This window comes from Falco biarmicus, chromosome Z, assembly GCF_023638135.1.
Source record: "Falco biarmicus isolate bFalBia1 chromosome Z, bFalBia1.pri, whole genome shotgun sequence".
Taxonomy (NCBI): Eukaryota; Metazoa; Chordata; class Aves; order Falconiformes; family Falconidae; genus Falco; species Falco biarmicus.
In genome coordinates, this window is record NC_079311.1 from 14,653,958 (window position 1) to 14,673,634 (window position 19,677).

The window sequence follows — 19,677 nt, forward strand, 5'->3', positions numbered from 1 at the left end:
CTGGAAGGTGGGAAATAGCACCTTCCCCTTTTCTTACAGTCTTCTCCCATAGACATCCTCTATTGGGCTGAATGAATCCTTGCTTTGAACTTCACAGTCTTTCTTCTGCAAATCATATGCTCAAAAGCCATGGATCTGGAATCAAATATTCAAAAGACTGTAATCTTGTGGGTCCTGAATAAACACTAGGCAAACTCTTTCTCTGTTTGATCTACAATTGAATTCCTCCAGAAACTCTGTCAAGCATTCTCTTAGAGGGCAAGAAGTGCATGGGATTGGAGTCTTTCTAAAGCCTTTCAGTTTTCATTTTGTTCACTCCACATGCATACACAACTCTAGGGGTTTGGGAACAGATCAAGAGTGTTTTCGGAATCACTGGCATCACCTGTTTCTGGATGCACCAATGAACCACTGCGTAATCCAGGAAAAATCACTTCTACTCACAATTTCCTATCTGAATAAGTACTCATATATTATGTAGACTACTTCGATTACCTGAGCTTTGGTGTCTTATTTGACAAATGAAATATTAAAATTCATTAATATTACTTTATAAGGTTCGTCAACAATTAGATCTTAAAAAACCCCCCAAAACCAAAAACCAAAACCAAGCCCTACAACTCTACGGGAAAGGCAGCCATGGTATGCAACTAATTTTAGAGCACATAAATTCTAAACAGATGTATTTTTTTAATGCGCAAATATTCACTGGCACTTTTTTAAAAGGTCTGATGTCATTCAGCATGTGATTTGGAAGTGTCCCCATTGTTGAGTACTACAGCTTCAAGCTTTAGGGATTCGTCTATTAGATGGCTGAATTCTTTCTATTAAGGATGGTTAGAGTTGACGCTGTACAAACAGTACCCATTATTTCACCATGCGAATGTTGACAGTATACATTTATTAGTAAACTACAATGTTTCGCAGCTGAAACATCTGCTCCTTAAAAGAAAAGGTATTTCTTTTCATATCCAGATGAGAGTTCTGTCTTTCAAAGACAGCTGTTCCTTGTCCTCCCTTTCCCCTTCCAACTATTAACAGACTTTGATTATTCCCTTCTTGATCATCTCTGATTCCAGATGTCTCGGCAACCTTCCTTTTGTTTCTCATGAGTCAAAGTGCTAATGATTCATGTTATGAGAAGGAAATACAAGTTTCCACTGTATATTTTCGAGCATATGAAAAGGCACAGCCCCCGTGGTGTTCCTCAAATGTGACTCACTGTGAGGTGGAAAGAAGAAAAAAATCCTCTGTGTTAGCACTGTCAGTAAAGCCTGTTTCACTCCATACTGTGTTGCTGAGATGCTCTAAGCATTTGTCAGGTCTTTTCTAATAATTTACTTTGCTGTAAGTGGGGTTTTCTGCTCAGTCATACAAAACAGTCACCCACCCAGTACCACAACCTGCATTTACCCCCTATTCCAAGGACTCTAAGGCATGGCTCAGAGGATTTTCCAAGTGAAATTTTTGAAAAGGGAGACTCATGAAACACTACCAAGATCTGTGTTTTAGGAAATTCCTGTATCTATTTGCGTGTGGAGGCACAAACTACAGTGGTGCATCATCTGCTGGAGAGCGTCTTGAGTCAGTCTTCATGGAAAATGGAACAATTTAGACCTTGTGAAACCACAAGACTTTGGGTCTCACACAAACAGTATCAGAAAGTTGTCTGATATTTCCACAGTCCATATGCTGCACCTATAAGTTCTTTGGCACATGGTCTACTATAACCAAATAATTTTTACTGTATGAGTGGTTCATCCTCATGACACAGGGCTTACAACTCAGCACAAGAATGACTGTCAGGCTGCAGAGCCTTCCTCTGGGGACCCTGTTGTTAATGTGAGTTACAGCACAACAAGAGCTGTCTGGCATCTCACAGTACACTGCTTAGGTACATGGAAGCTACATTAACCATCAATGGCAGAGAAGGGAAGTTTGTTGCTTTAATTAAGACTGCTTATCCAGTTCTGTCCACACGACTAGTAGCTAATAGTTATCTTAACTATTTCACATTACTTCTGTGACTCATCAGATCTCTTTGCAGGACAAGAGCTTGTCCTGCCACAGCTACACTAATAAGACTGGCCTTCAGCTTTTGGCTTCGAATGCCAAAAGGCATATGCAGGATGCATATTTTGTTTCCTGTTTCACTGCAAGCATTTCTTGGACTTTGTTGGCTGATGGGTTCCAGTCAAAACTGTCCAGTTTATGGGGAATAAAAAGACAAAAAATTATGCCAGTGGCTACATATGTTAAGAGGATAATGAAAGAGAACGTCAATGAAATTCCAGCTTCTGTTGTATATCTGTGCAGTTCCAAAACTCATATATTAAGTAGAATTTTGCAGGGGTAACAATGCTGCATAGAGATATCTTGAGGGCAGATGGGAGACTTGATGGAGTTCTGCAGTGCTTAAAAACCATGAACATGTGAAATTTTACATGACACAAGTACAGCCACAGGACAGTTGTTTTAGGGCAAGCAAGCAAGTCACATAAAAAGACAAGCTTGCACACACCAGTGGACTGAAAAACACAGCTTAGAATTATCAAGGAAAAAAATCCTTCACTCACCAGCTACAGGCATGCCTTGTGTTGGACATATTTATCTGTTTGCATTGCAGCTGTGGAAGGTCAACAGCAAGTACTTAACAACTTTTGCTTGGAATTCTCCAGGACATTAACAAAGGTGCAAGAGAGTATTTTACCCCTGCTTGGGTACACCCATAGAAGCACAGAAAGGAACGACCTACCAAAGCTTCTAAATTTTTAGAATTAGAGGACACATACACTCCATCGGAGCATGGGCCATAAGCTGACCAGTATCCGTTTCTGTCCTGTTGTTCAAGTGTTTTTGGTTACTTTATTTTCTACCACTCAGTGTGCATCTATACACACAAAAAGACACTTCATAAACTTCTTTTGTGCTGCTTACTTTTTGAAGCTTCCATTAGCCAGGATAGTACAGAAAACATGTTTTGGGGGTATTACAGCACAACTGGCTAATATGAACAATTCTGCACTCACCCCCCATTTTGGACAGGAAAACAATTATCTATTTAAAAATGCCTTCCTCATTACAGAAACACAAAATGAAAAAAAAAATGTTTTACAACAGTATCACTAACTAATATTAGCGTACCCTCCCAAACCATTTAATGGAGTATTTCTTGCTTTAACACTGTTGGATGCTAGCTGGCATTAGCAGGACATGCCTGATTTAACTAGATGAAAAGCAATGAGGTATACTACATGATGGTGAGACAACGTAAAGTAAGGTCTACTCTTGTTATACATGTTCTTAGCAAAGATCCTTTATGACCCTCAGTACACAAGTATCAGTAAAAGTAAGAAGGATGCTTTATGTTACTACTAAGCATGACTATTAAGCAAAATAAGTGTATTGGCTTGAACATGAAGGAATTCTGATAACTGGTGTTCATACTGATTCGTATCATACTAGATTCACACCTATGTATAATGTAATATATGTAATAGAACAGGGTTTGATCAATTACTTTTAAGGCCACTGCATGCAAACTGGCTGAATTATGATACCTAATAAATAATTAGTGAGTTGTACATAAACCCAAAGTCTTTGCAGGTGTTTTTAAAAAAAAACACTCCAGTGTTTAAAAAAAAAAAAAAAGTTAGGATCATATGATTTAAGGGTCAACTTTAGACCCAATCCCCACCTTACTAATCTCCATTCTTTCTGCTAGGCTAATGCTAGGCTTGCTTCAGTTGAACAGAGACCACCAGTTGTGAATCCTATGTGGCAATGGTGGCTTGGTAGCTATGACAAAAGATACTAGCAAACTCTTCTCCATTACTGAGCCAATGATGACTTGAACCCGCTTTCAAGAGTAATTCAGCTTTTCTTGAATGTAGAACATAATCAGGCTTGTATGTGTTCCATTTTAATGAATGGCTGAATGGCTCTTAACAGTTTTGTGGAAAAGAAACTATAAGCCTTGGTCCAGTCTGTGATGACAAAGGGTTGGTGAAAAAGCAGGAGGTTTGAGTAGATTGTAGAAAAGTTGTTCTAACAAAATGCATGTTTTCCTGAATAATGCAAAGACTGACTTACGCTTTTTTGTTCTCTGCCTCCTAAACAACCTTATATGCTTCTGTTCTAGGTTGCACCAACTTACATTTTCAAAAAAAAAAAACCCAAAAAACCCCAAAAAAACCAACCCCAAAAAAACTTTATGCCTGTTCCCTGTCAAGGTACCAGGCCTCTTACCATCTTAAGAATCAATACAGTAGAAGGGATACAGCTACCTTATTCCAGATCATCAGTCAAGTTTTCAAGCTGTTTTCTTCAAGGTACTGAATAGCTAAGGCATCAAGTATTGACAGTCCCCTGAGTGAGGGACCAGAGTGTCCCACATACCACAGAAATGGTGAACCCAACAACCACAAAGTTAAAGTGGAGGCACTCTGAGACTCTGAAATAAACTCCCTTCGGAACCATCATTGTCCCAGCTTTCACTTTTTTAGTATGGCTTTTTCCAATGTAAACACATGCAAAACCACTTATGAAGAAAAGATAAAATATAAGATGCAGCCAAGTTGACAAGAGCTAGTCATGTCATGTGCAGCACTACCAGTGAGTGTTCAGCTGAAGACAGTGCTCAAACTAATTTGGTGCAGAAAAATGAATCCTATCAGGAGCCACGTTAAACAGCTTTTCTCTGGGAATAAATTTTCCTCCCATAATCTCCTGCTGAATTTTTTTTCTCCAAGCAATATGCTACTACAGTTGTCTTTAATGGAAGCACACAAGTGACTTAATCACACTTGACAGATAATGGTGATGAGAAAGTTTGATGGGTTTCTCTGCAACATTGTCAGGGTGAATGCTGTGCTTAGAGATGTTTCAAATTATGTGAAATTGTTGGGTTTGCATTTAAAAAATAAAGAATAATAGACTAATTTAGGTTGGAAAAGACCCTTAAGGTCAGACTCCAACCATTAACCTAGCACTGCCAAGTAAACCACTAGGACACACCAAGGATGGTGACACAACCACTTCCCTGGGCAGCCTGTTCTAGTGCTTGATAACTGTTAAAAAGTAAATTTTTTTCCTGTTTCCCAATCTAAACCTCCTATAGTGCAATCTGAAGACATTTCCTCTTCTCCTGTGGCTACTTGGGAGAATAGACAAACACTCACCTTGCTACAACCTCCTTCCAGGTATAAGGCCTACTCAAGACTCCTTTTCTCCAGACTAAACACCCCCAGCTCCCTCAGCCGCTGCTCACAAGACCTGTGCCCCAGCCCCTTCCCCATCCCCGCTGCCCATCTCTGGACACGCTGCAGCCCCTCTACGTCCCTCTTGCAGAGAGGGGCCCAAACCTGAACGCAGGATTTGAGGTGCAGCTCTTGACACCTGCCCTTTAGATATTTGTATGTATGGATAAGATCCCCTCTCAGCCTTCCCTTCTCCAGGCTAAACAGGCCCAGCTCTCTCAGCCTGTCCTCTTAAGGGAGATGTTCCGGTCCCCTCATCATCTTTGCAGCCCTCCACTGAACCCTCTCCACCAGTTCCCTGTCCCTCCTGAACTGGGGAGCCCAGCACTGGGCACAGCACTCCAGATGGGGCCTCACCAGGGCAGAGCAGAGGGGAGGATCACCTCCCTCCACCTGCTGGCCATGCTCCTCCCAACGTCCCCCGGGATCCCACTGGCTCTATTGGCCACCAGGGCACACTGCTGGCCCATGGGCACCTCACTGTCCACCTGCACTCCCAGGTCCTGCTCCACAGAGCTGCCTTCCAGCAGGTCAACCCCTAGCCTATACTGTTGCTCTGTACTAGCTTATTGTGGTTGTTCCTCCCAACGTGCACGACCCTACACTTGCCTTTCCTGAACTTCATTAGGTTCCTCTCTGCCAACTCCCCAGCCTGTCCAGGTCTCGCTGGATGGCAGCGCAGCCTTCTGGTCGGTCAGCCACTCCTCCCAGCTTTGTATCATCAGCAACTTGCTGGGGGTGCGCTCTGTCCCTTCATCCAGGTCATGCATGAATAAGTTGAACAAGACCGGACCCAGCACTGACCCCTGGGGAACACGGCAAGCTACTGGCCTCCAGCCAGACTCTGTGCTGCTGGTCACAACCCTCTGAGCTCTGCCATTCAGCCAGTTCTCAGTTCAGACCTCACTGTCCCCTCATCTAACTCACACTGCCTGAGCTTGCCTATGAGGATGTTGTGGGACACAGCATCAAAAGGTTTGCTGAGGTCAAGGTAGACATCATCCTCCCCTCATCTACCCAGCCAGTCATTCCCACAGAAGGCTATTAGTCTGGTCAGGCATGACTTCCCCTTGGTGAATCCATGTGACTGTTCCTGACAACCTTCTTTTCCTCCCCATGCTTGGAGATGACCTCCAGGCTGAGCTGTTAAATCACCTTTCCATGGATGGAGACGAGGCTGACTGGCCTATAGTTTCCTGGGTCCTTCTTGAACTTTGTGAAGTGTGGAGTGACATTGACTTTCCTCCTGTCCTCAGGCACCTCTCAGGTTCTCACTGACCTTTCAAAGATGATGGAGAGTGGCTTGGCAATAACATCTGCCAGCTCCCTCAGCCCTTGGGAGTGCTTCCCATCAGGGCCCATGGATCCATGGGTGTCAGGTTTGCTTCAGTGATCTCTAACATGATCGTCCTTGATCAAGGGTAAGTCTTCCTTTCTCCAGACTTCCTCTCTTGCCTCCAGGGTCTGGGAAACCAGAGGGCTGGCCTTGGCAGTGAAGCATAGAAGGCATTTCCGCTGTGAAGGTTTCTAAGTTTGCTCTGTTTACATACAGTATGTGGATCTAGAAGGCAAACATTCTATTTGAAAGCAGGTGGTGGCCAAACTTAAAGACAGTGGTGGTGCATATAAGTCTGGCTGAAGCAAAGACCTTGTCCTTGCTTTAGGCTTTCAAGAACTTCCCTTAGAACCATACCACTATAGCACTCCAGCCATTCCACAGTGAAGTTAAACAGAGATTGTACTAAATTATCTTATTTTCATATCTCTATGACCACACTTTATTCTGATTTATTCTGATGATTGTCACCAAGGTCTGGAGCAGCTGAAGACCCCATTGACCTATGTCTTTTCCCATGGGTAGGTTCTGCATAACACATGCCCTGAAACTACCACTGTCATCCTCAAAAGGTTGACCTTAAAGGTGGAAATACTTTAAGGGAGTATGGACTATCATAAATTTTCTACAGTATTTCTGAGCTGAAATAAAAACTTCAATTGGATACAATAAACGTAGGCAAAAAAGTAGCCGCTAAGAAAGCTGATACTTGTGTATCTTATTTCGCTTGAGTTCCAAAACATGAACCAGCAAAGTCACTATAATCGGTAAATGCTTCTCCTACATATATTCTACTTGCAGCATATCGGACAAAGTCTGTTTTATAAGGTTTCAAAAAAGGAGCTATTCTACTTTTCATCAGGGAAAGGAATGTATGCAACACTGTGGAATGCAGACTACTCAGTTCACACAAACCCACTTCACATGGCAGAGCATGCTCAAGGTACTGAATTTCCCAGACACTTGAGTTGGGCACAAGCTCAGCCCCAGTATTCCATAGACTTAACAAGCTACAGACACCAGTCATGGTAGCTAAAAAAACCAGCTCACCAGTTCAATTAGGGTAGAAGCTGTGATTGTGGAGTTGTAGATTCTCTGACAGACTAATTTATGCCCCACAGTTTATGCCATTACAATGTGCTGGAGTACTACATTCCTTGAGAACAATGGACCTAGCAGCTACAAGATAGACCACTCCAGTTCCCACCTGGGACTCCACTTCTTGCAGGTGTTCCATGCTTCTTTCTTCCTCCCAAAGCGGTATTAGGGTGAACAAAGATCCTGAAACCTTTCAGCCTTTGCAGAGCCAGCTAACACATCCCTCTCCCCATGAGCTTTCCCTCCACCATTAATGCTACCGCTTAAGTTCTTATTCTTTGGGTTTTTTTCTGTAGTGTGGAGAATGGAAGAAAGCAGCTGAGACCTGCTTTTCTACATGTTTGTAGAAATGCTTTTTAGCCCTCAGTGATTGCCATAATAAGGAAAACCTGGCATATCAGGCATCAGCCTTCTCATATGCATTCTCCAGCATTCCTTCAGCACTGCCAAATCTTTCTCACAAAAAAAATTGCACTTACTAAAGAATTTGCTAAAGAATTCACACTTACTAAAGAATTTGCACTTACTTTCTATCACACATATTTTCTATTATTATCAGAACTAGAGTGAAGAATGGGATAATTTATACGTCTGAGCTGGAAGCAGACCTATATATTCCTTGAATGGCACATCTAGCATCAGATCAAGAGTGTGCACTGGGGAAGACAGCTTTGGGAGCAGTCACCTGTCAGTTAACAATGATTGTGCTTGAGGATTGTCTAGACAACTCCTAAGCTTCTGTCCCTATTCTTGTAAAAGGAGAATGTCTGGACTAATCAAGGCATTTCAGATACCATGCAAAAATAGGGAATCAAATTGCTCCAAAGTATAATCAGTCAGCAAGAAAGTTAACGCTAAAAAGGCCAGATATATAGTTAATCTAGTAAACTGTATCACTCACCACACAGATGGGGCCAGCACAGTTTTTTTCAATCTTCTTGGATGGTACTCTTGAAGTGTACTAGGTTTGTGGGTTAACTCATCTGCCAGCTTAGTTTACGTAGAAGCATCTGTTTAGATCCTGAACCAAAGGAACAGGAAAAAGGGGAGAGGAGGAAGAAGCTCTGACCTGTAATCTAGTTGAAAATATCTATCCGATATTTTCCAAGCACACATATTTAAAGACACCAAATTTTCGAAGAGGATAGCTGTGCTGCTGCTATAACTTTGTTGTAACATATATATATGTACATACAGAATTAAAATTTTAATGTGGAAATAGAGGAATACAAAAGTCTTTCTATTTCACTGCACAAGAGATTAAAGCTCTTGGCAAGTACATCCATACTGAAGAGAGGGACCAAGGAAGGGCAGCAACAGTGAAAAGAACATAAGCTTTACAAAACAAAATTCTTCTTTAGCCCAGATCCAGCACTGGTGTGACAGGTGTAAAGATCAAGCTGAAAGGATTGTTTGGAATTTACAACAGTTTTCAGTTGGTTGCCTACAGCTAAATGCATCTACCACTGGCTGATTGAATGATCAGTTAACATGCAGAAATCTGAGCCCCACCTTCAGCTCCCGGCAAAGCTTTGTCTTAAAATGAAAGAAATTAACCAGATGTAGAGATTAACACTTTTATTGAAGGGTGTGTGTGCATGAAGTAATGGTGCGTCCTAGACGATACAGTTGCAATGGCTGCAAGGAGTGAATAAAAAGTATATGAGGCCCACACCATGGACCCCACACTTTGGAAGAGCAATAAGACAGGGAAAGTTGTAAGACAAAGTCAATGATGTCAAACATCCTTCCTGCATTTCTACAGGAAGAGACCTTTGCTCAGCAAAAGTAGTTGAGTCTCTATTCACACCCACCAGCCAGCTACTCCCCTGCTCCTGCAGAAAAGTGCCCCAAGTGGTAACTTTTATTACTGGCTAGAGACCCAGAAAAATTCTGCCACAATATTATGAAGAAACAATTGAAAAAGTGTAGTTATTTATTTAGTGGTTGTTTTGAATCATATCCACAAGAGCCCTCCAGAGTCTTGGTCTGCTTTTTTGGATGCATTATGGTGACATACTGGGCTCCTCTTTGGAAGTAGTGTCACACACATGCTTTGTGCAAAAACTCTGAAGCTATCAGCTACCAAAATTTACTGGTTAAGCATGGACCAGGCAGTGTATTTCTAAATATGCATTATTGTGTCAGCCAAAGTCCTAGGCTTTAAACACTTCAAAAGTATGTTTTCATTTTCATTGGCCATATCTAGGCTATTTGATTACAGTAACTTAATAACCTTTGAAATTCTCCTCTATAAAGACTCTAATTAGAAGTTAGAAGTAACTAGTCAGACGTTAGAAGAGTTAGCTTAGAAGTGATTTTGTACTTCCATTAAATGCTGAATTGTAGCTTCTTAAACTGCTTAAGCAGTTTCTAATCAATTTAGCTGTTGCTCCTGAAGCAGCCTGTCAGTGCTGAAATTACAATTAAGAATCACAGGATAAAAAATTCAGGCTGGCACAGATTTTGGGAGGCCTGCATTCCAGCCTTCTATCACATCAGACCAGGTTGCTCAGGGCTTTTTCCAGCCTGGTCTTGAAAATCCCAAAGGATGGAGACAGCACAACCTCTCTGGGCCCTCTCTCAACTGCTTTATTGAACTTACTGGGAAAATTTTTTCATTACATCAAGTCAGAAAGGAAGTTCATGTTCTAGTTTATTTCAGCAGAACTCTGTCTTATAAATGTCTTCTTATTTCGAACTATGGACCTGATGAAGAAATCACGTGGTGATGTTCTCTGGCCTGTGTTACACTGGAGGTCAGATTAGAATAAATGAAATAATCCCCTGTGCCTTTAGATATCTATATATCTTTCTCAGTAACACTTACAACAGAACAAAACATTCAATTCACTGAAAATCCAAACAAGACAGAATTACACCCTGTTTGAAGCTGCAATGAGGAGAAAAAACCTAAACCAACTGAATCTGTCGTTTGAGAATCAGGGTCTGAAGGGAACACAGTAGCGGACAGCTGCTTGCTTTCTTAGCTCCTTTTTTGACACTACCCAAACACATACTGTGAAAGCTGACAAGTGGAGTTCACCAAAAATTGCAGCTGTCCCAAGGACCCACTGCTTCCTGTTCCACATGATTTCTTCAGTCTGTTTACCAAAAAGCAGAGAGATAAAAAAAAAAAAAAAAGTAGGGGAGGGAAAGAAAAGGAAGAAAAGGTACTTGTGAGACTACGGAGTATTTATGTTGTCCATATGAGCCTGGGAGATACATCCCTTGAAAGCTGTTTAAATAGTGAGACCACTAGGTGCCTAGAACAGCAACTACTATTTACTGAGGAAAAAGAATTTACCCTAAAGCTAAATAAAACTCCAGCACACTACAGAAATTCATGCTGGGAGCTAATATGAATAGCTTCACCACAGTGGCCTGAGCAGGCAAACGGAGTGAACTCTCTTCTGTTCTGTTCCTGCATTCCCACTTAGTCAGGGCTGAGACAGGTCACAGTATTTCTGTGGTTACATACAGAACTTGTCTCCAGAGCTGTCAGACTCTTACATTCCTTAAATCCACTAAAATGGATAAAGGAAATTCAGAATAATGGAAATAAGGACAAAGACACATCATGTCTAAAATCCTCTGCAGGCTGTGAGGCCATTTTACAGAGGCAGTCCTTAAAGCTTTGGTATACAAAGACATGCTTCTAAGTATTCAGCACCTCTTTCTGTCACCTGTAGACAATCCTTGACAGCTCTTCTGTTCCCATATCAACTCCCTTTTCTTCTGCCAGCCAGTTCAGTATTAGTAGGAGACTGGCTGGAAGAAAAGAGATCTCTACCAGCAAATGAATAGACCAGAATAACTGGAGTAGATCATAGAGGAGATAGCACTGGTAAGTGGCCAGAGGTCATCATGCCAATGTAAACATTGAGAGGGTTAAATGCAACATTCATAACAATTTATAACTCTATTGAATTTATGGTTTTTTTACACCACAGAGGAACAACAATACCACACACAAGAAAAGCCCACCAAGCCTGGCTATCCCTATTCTGAAATGATTTTCCTTGAAAGTAGCTTCTCAATGAAAGCTGTGCTTAATCACAGCTCTTGAAATCCCTTTTCAGACAGTTCACATGAGATATGTCAAACGAAATAAAGCAAGTTTCATAGGATTAAGCTGAGAAAAATGTTCAAATTTCTGTGGACAGCGCCTATGAATCCCACTCTGGAATGTCTTCAGTCTTTTCACCAAACGCGTTTGCTAATGGAAGGGTCAGCCTCAATCCCCATGCACTGGACATACATTTTTTCCAGAACAATTCTCTGAGATCACATCCTACACAGACTCAAAGCAACAAATTATCCTCTTTACGTTACAGCCACTCAGTGCTCCAAAACTCTTGCACTATTAGTAAGGACGTCCCTAAGTCTGTTTTGTTTCACATCTGAGTATATCATCTTCCAAGACTGATTCCAACTTCTCTGAAGAATGAACAATCATCATTTTCACTGTCATTAATTTCTCTAAATGAAAATAGAGGTTTGCATTAATACTAATGGTGCATCTAACCAAAGGCTGCTGCAGACAGATAAGAACAAACAGTACCCAACACAATAACAAAGATTCTCTGATCAACTGTGAAAAGCAAAACATGTAACAATACACATGCTGAGTAACTGCATTTCATTCAACATCTTTAAGAGCAATACTCAGACAGGCTGGCAGGCAGTATCATTTCCATTTTATGGATAGAGAATTGGTGTGCAAATAAATCAGAAAGATTCCCTTGAAAGAAAACTAACTTACCCAAGAATAGACACAAACTTCCCTTTGATCATTCTGGGTGCCTAATCAAGGACTTGCTGAAAGAAGAGGTACCCAGCACGCCAAATCCAACACAGTACACATCTGTTTCTGAATTGTAAAATCTAAGGCCATTCAAACAATTTTACTAACAGTTTCATACCACAAATGGGTGAGAAAAGAAGATAACGAAAAGTGTGCAGGTGCACACTATCGTATCTGCAACAAAGGCTCAAGATGAGGGGAGAGCAGAATATAGATGCAAGTGCTGCTCTATGGAATAATGCCCCGAAAGGTATCTATAAAATCTCTCTGCAGGACTGCCCAGACATCCCAGTCTGTAATACAACCATCGTGCAGTCCAGCACTCCATAAAGGCTCACGCAGACTCTTCCCCCTCCTCTAAGTCAATTCAGAGTGAAAGATTTTTCACAGACATTAAGCATTCCTGTTCTGACTTGTATCAGAGTCCAGCCCCATTCTAGAGATCACAGGTCTTTCCTGTTCCTCAGCTTCTTCAGATTTGATTTGATGTACAACAGCAGGAGCTGCTGGGAGGAGAAAACTGGTAGACCGAGGGCATTTACTGATTCCGTTTTTAGGATGACAATAGGTAAGCCTTCAGGATAAAAGTTCCTCCAGATATACCTTAATACAAACATAAGGGGGGAATACCTAGAGCTGAAAGCTTGTGTGTTACAGATTGTTGGTTCAGTAAAGCCCATCAGCATGCCAGTGTGTTACCTGCTCCCCATGCTCATAGACAGAACACATTTTCTGCATATGCAAGAGCAGAGTAACAATACTGGTATACTCCAAGACGGAAACCTGATGTAACAAAAGCTCGCAGGCATACCAATGGAAGAAAACCCACATATTTCACTGCACCTTCAATTCCAAAAATCATTCACCCTGAAGAAACATAAAAGAACAGGAGCTTGAGAAATCAAACCCATTTTTCACTACGCAAAATACATGGTACTGCTTCCTTTGAAATTCTCCTTCTTCTTGCTGTGCTGGCAAAGTCCAGATTAAAAGATATGGTTAATGCCTTCTTTCTAGCTGTTAGAGTAGAAAAGAAATTGATAGGAACTGGGGAAAAAACTCCACAAGTTTGTCCTGACAAATAACTGCCAAGGCCAAGAATAAGATATTTCAAATGTCAGGAAATATTGATAGACACAGCCTCTTGATGTATCTACTAATTATCAGCCAGCCCTAGCTGCATATAAAATGCAAAATATGGGGCTGAAGTAATTGTAACGTATGAGCATTCTTCTTATTTGTTACTCATCTGGACCAAGTATTTATACATAATACCTCAGATTTCTTCCAGCAAGCTCCCAGCCTTCCCCCCTAGAAGAATCAAACCAGGAATCCTTAACTAAGATTGCTAAAAATTACATAATTACACTGACATCTCCAGAGATATAACATCCTGTCTTTTTTTTTTATTACCTGCAGCCACAGATAAAGATTTAGGCTGTCTACACTACACAATGCACTCTTGCAAAGTTGTCCTTACCCAGAAGAAACTATACCAGCAAAGATAATTTCACTTACTTGCCCCACTCTTCAGGAAAGCTGGTAGTATTATAAAAGGAATATTGTGCTGCACTTAACAGCTCTCTCATTTGGGCTGTCTGGTTAAACCATAGCAAAGCTTGTTAGTTATATACAGTCTTAGAAACAGAAACTTGGAGAATAATTCACTTCCCAATTCATCAGTTTTGAATGGGAAATCAAGAGGCAGGGAGGGCAAAATTCACTAAGTTCGTCTCTACTGCCTTGCACTGCACACAGATGTACACATATTGAGAGGATGATACCAATGTAATTAGGCTTTGCTTTCCATCCATTCTGTATCTGCCTAAGTGGCTGGGCAAACAGCACAGCAACACAAACTTGATTAGCTTTCAACAAGCTACTAATGCAATGCTGACATGATCAACGTGAGAGGTTTACCAGGGGCAAATGGCTAGAATGAAAACATTTTAGGCTAACAAAAAGCACAACATCTAGCAGCCACAGCTAACAATTCATACATTTCAGGCTATTCCTGAAAGACACTGTCCTCTCCCCCAGCTCCTGTTCAAAGGCTCAAACTTCATAATCTCTAAAAATGATGGTAGGAAAAGACCATTCTTAGTACACAGAATCGAAGGCAGCTTATGCTTTAGGACTTCTTCCTTGCACTTACCTACACTGGTAGGAAATATATCTTCATTGTTGATCTGCACCTCGATCCAGTCCATGAGAAGATTCATATATTGGGGTGCTGACAATGCTGTGGGCTTCTTGTACTTCATGTCATCCTGCCATCGGTACTCATACTTAGGGCCTCCAGACATCACTGGGCAGGTCCTCTCTGTGCAGAACTCACAGACAGTTCCATAAATGAGGTTGATCCTATTGAAGAAGTCAACAACATGGACAGCCACCCAGTCATTTTGGTCTTCTCCACTGGGCAACTGCACGGCCGCTTTCAAGTCCACCCCTGAGTTCAGAGAGGCCTGCGCTCGTTTGTGAAGTTCAAACCTCTGGGTTCCAGGTTCAAACTTGCGTTTTGGGCGGAAAGTCTTATCCTTATTAAAGACTTGCTTGAGTGCTATGGACATGTCTGCTAATCTTCTGTTCTGCAGCAGGTGGCAGAAAAGCAAGGCTGAGATTTAATGCAGGTATCTGAAAACAACTGCTCCCTATCACAGATCCTTCAGGCCCTGATGTTTTCCTCAGAGAAGCTCGTATCAACTTCAGAGCAGTGTACTAACTCTTCCTCTTGAAAGCCTTCCCAAAAGGCTTCATGTCCCTAAGGATATGGAAACAATACACGTTAGTGGTGAACTCTAGTCTGGCCCTGTCAGTTTTATTACTATTTTACCATCATTTTCCACTAATTGTGAGCTGAAAAGCAAATAGCTAGCCTTAAAAATTGGTCAACCCCTAACGTGATGAACATTTAAAACAAAAAAAAGTGCCTAATTTTTTAAAGTATTAAGGAATTAACTTAAGTGTCCTTTTTAATCATCTACCCAAATAGAGGCTCTTAAGTTATCATAAAGACAGGAATTCAATAAATCTTGTATGATCTTCCCATTGTTAGATCATTTTTAAAATCAACCTTTTCATTTTGCTGCATTTTTACAGTGGTTGCATACCATACATAATGTATAAATAAATATAGTACACAAAATATGACAATTTAGAAGTCTTATCTAACTGCTCTTAAGTGACTCTAAGCATTCACCATAGCTTCAGTGCTCTTTTCTATTGGAAAAAAAAATCTCTGTGCAAGACTTTTCTGTATTTGTTATCTTTTTTTAATTAATGAGCTATTTGATTTTGCAAACCTCATAGAAACTAGTTAGAGTGAAAACTACAGTATTGCACACGACTAATTCCTGGTTCCCACAGAACTGCACAGAGATCTCTACTTTTCTTGACCCACTTTCAGGAATTCAGTAGTGGTCCTAATTTTCTGTTGGATTGTGTAGAATGATTAGAAAGTAGTGGTGAAACTGCCACTTTCTTTACAGCTCTATTCATCTCTACAGGGGGATACTTGGCATACCTTCTTACAGAAGGAAAAGCATACATTGTTTCTTCTAAACGACGCTGTTAACAATGAATGGTTTTAACAGCCAGTTTGAGAGAAAAAAAATAAATTACTGCAATAAAGCCTTGTTTATTTTTATATACAAGAACGTGCAGAAGAGTATTACCATCAGTAAATGTAGGCAATTAGTAGGTGATATGGTAGATAGGGGCTGTCTCAATTAGACTTTGGTTTAGTACTGAAGTTTTTATGATTAAAGACAGGGAACAAATATTTCATGCTGTGAGTTATTTCAAATAAGTAACACAACATGTTTTAAATTTGCACAGTACTACAAAAATCCTACCCTAACAGTGGCTGATAAATTCGCATCATGGAATTATGTGTGCTCCATGGCTTCCCTTAACAGAAATCATGTCCATGAAAATTTTACTAGGCTGTTTCTGGAAAGCGCTGAATTCTTCTGAAGGCAGTTGGTAAAGCTTTGCTGAGGCGCAGAAAGGAAGAGGAAAACATGTTTCTTTTTTCTTAAGCCCCACCAGAAAGCAACACATACCTAAGAAAAGAGAAGTCAGGTGTGCTAGACCCTGCTCCCACACAATAGAATGTGCCATAAAAAAATCCTCTCCCAAACAGCTGAAAGATTAGCATCCAACCAATTTGCCAGCAAGCAGCAGCTAAACAAAACCAGCAGAGAAGGGTTTGTTTTTCCTTTTGCTGATGGCATGATGGAGGGATACTCCAGTCATGAGTTTATAAACAGTTATTCTTTCTGTGGCAGCAAAATAGAAGAAGTTCAACAATGAATTCTAGGGAGACTACTGTATCTGACATGTCCCTTGGAGTAATGTTCAAATACAGAGATCCTGAAACCTGATAAAGGTTGCGGAAAGAAGACTTTAAACAAAACTAACCTTGGAACAATTTACTTAAGTGTCATTGCCACAGGAAATCATTAAAGAGACAGCTTTGTCCTAGTTTATTGTTTGCTGCTAAGACCCATAACCTCTACTCTCAAATGCTCTGTGGAAGTCAGCTGTTTATTTCAAAGCCTTTCAAAGAACAGGTGAGTATGCTGCACAGGCTTTTGTGATTGACACACTCAGAGATGGCATGGAGCCAATGTCCCAGTTTGCAATAATAACGATGTTAACTTCAGAGTTTTACAGCTGAGGTAACTACTTTTTTCCCACTTTAATATACCTGGCACTCTTATGTGGCTCCTTTGACTGCCTTCCTCACCTGTAAATATTCACCAGAAAATGCAAGAAGTTCTTATTTAAAGCAACATGCTTAGCACCAAACAAAACATCTTTAAAAGACATATTTTGAAGCACAGTACTCACTGATGTTAAATACTTTCTAAGTAAAACAGAAGACACAGTATTTTATATGCTATTTTCTACTAAATATGCAAACAAAATACATACTCTCTCCCACTTTTTCTCCATACATTCAGTAAATCTGCAAAAACCAATTAATGAGAGAAAAAGCAACCAAAATATCCAGCAAAGAACTCATCATCTCAAGTCTTCTGTGTACCAGGAGTCATGTGGTGACTGTGGAAGCACACATACATCAGAGTCAAATTCAACCCAAAGATTAATCCAGAAGATTACTCTATTATGAGGTCAGATGAAACTGTTCTTTAATCCACCAAAGCAGAATCAGAATAAACAAATACTTCCTGTACATTTCCTGTCCGGAGAGTCTTCTGTTCCACACCTTGCAATAAAAGCCCAGGCTCTTCCCTTTCATCTTTCCATACTTTACACAACACAAAACTACATACTATCTTTGCAAAGCAGGACTGTAGAAGTCAAACTCACTGTTTAACTTCTCTTAGAGACTTAGCTGTGCTAAGAGCTGGTATTTTTCTCTCTTAAAATGGGACTGAAGACTGTGCAAAGCCAGGGGATGCATAGACTTGCTTTCTCATGCATTTTCATGTACAAGAACGCAAAATAGAAGTGTGACCTGATTTTCACAGAAATACTATAATTAATCATCCCTCTCAAATATTTTTTGGCATCCTGCTTCCTGAGGGTATTTGCTGTCTAATTAACCCTTGTCTTCACTCAAAAGCTAACAGAACTGAACAAAGAAATAAACAATAATTTTGAGACTTACCCCCTCACTTCTGAAACAGATTGCTTTCCTGCAGGTTACAGAGCTGCCCTTTACTCAAGCTGCCCCAACTCAAGCAACAGCTTGGTTAGGCTCTTCTAAACAGTTACAAACAACATCAGAATTACTTCCCTGGAATAAAGAAGCTTTGACTTTACTCACAAGAGACAAAAGAACAGGCTCACCTGATTTTCAGCAGAGATTAAACACACTTTAGGTGCGGATCCTTCAGAGACTGAAGCTAATGGGAAAGCTCTAGCCAAAGTCTGTGGGCTCTAAAAGCATCTTTACTGCTTAGGCAATAAAGTGGTGGTAGTTAATAGTAGGATGGCCACTCCCCTGCTTTGGAATGAATCACTAAGCCACTCCAGGAACTTAGGCACCATTAGATTTCCACCAGGTTGCTGCACTGTGTTTGAATCAACAATCAGTGATGAGAGGTTTGTCATTCCATCCCACATCACATACTGTCAATTAAAACTTTGTAGTGTTGGATGTGGAAAGCAAAGCCGATGCTTCAAAATCAGATAGCACTAATGAAAGGAAAATTCATCAGACAGCCTCAACAAAAAACGGTGAGCAAAACCTCCTGATTTTTAAAGCATTGAGAATGTAACTTGGCTTGCCAGCCACCGCTTTCACTTCCGCGACAATTTTCATCTGATAAGAATGAGAAATGGTCCCAGTTTCATTATCTCAGTTGGTGGTGGAAGAGTTATTTCAGAGATGAAACATAGTGAATAATGTTGTGGTATTGGTTAGACTGGATCATAACACCTTGAAATCTGTGGTACAGTAGCACCCATCCTCCTTCTATGTAAAATTAATTTTAACTATTGCCAACAGATATTTTGCAGTCTCCTCTCCTGTCACAGTAATGCCAGCGGAACTGATCCTGACTTATACCTGTACCAAAGGCAATAGAAGCTGGCTTCTGATCTTTCATGACAGGTCCTAACCATACAATGAGGCATAAAGAATGTCATTGTGGCTCATGGTGTTTGGTTTGATGGTATACAAAGCCAGTGTTTTGGATAATCTGGATGATCTTCTGAACTAGATACTTAATATATGTCTGTCCTGATATGGCAGCTCAGATAACTCCTTCCAACGACTCAGCTTCTCTTCTTCCTTTTCATAGCAATATATTTCTGAAGATGTGTGACAGTCACCAACAGTTTTACTGCTATTTCCATGCTATTCCACGGCATGAGTAATGCACTTGGGTGAATTTCCTTGCTGGCAGAGCCATGGCTGAGGACAGTAACTGCAGATTTGGAGATGATCTCAGAATAGAGAACCAGACCCTCACAGAGTTAATCCACGGCATCAGTACCACAGTAGGCAATGCTGTCCCTAGCCTTAGGTAGAAACATGGACATACAGAGACAGCAACTCAAGTCTAAATATGAGGTATACTAAATCAACATAAGGAAATAATAACACAGTCCTAGCCATGCAGATACCACTAAAAAAACCCACCCTCAACAAACCACACACTGTGACCACCATCATGTCTGCGTCACTGCTGAGTTAAAAA

General features: G+C 40.8%; 1 protein-coding gene across 5 annotated transcripts in view; it reads right to left on the reverse strand.

Moving 5' to 3' along the window:
• Positions 1-19,677, reverse strand: part of MOB3B (MOB kinase activator 3B) — a 104,221-nt gene that overhangs the window by 43,987 nt on the left and 40,557 nt on the right. For all 5 annotated transcript variants that reach the window (XM_056325431.1, XM_056325428.1, XM_056325432.1 and 2 more), the window contains one exon: positions 14,655-15,263. In XM_056325431.1, coding sequence (XP_056181406.1) covers positions 14,655-15,072 — 418 coding nt within the window. In that variant the 5' untranslated portion in view covers positions 15,073-15,263. The remainder of the gene's footprint in view (positions 1-14,654; positions 15,264-19,677) is intronic.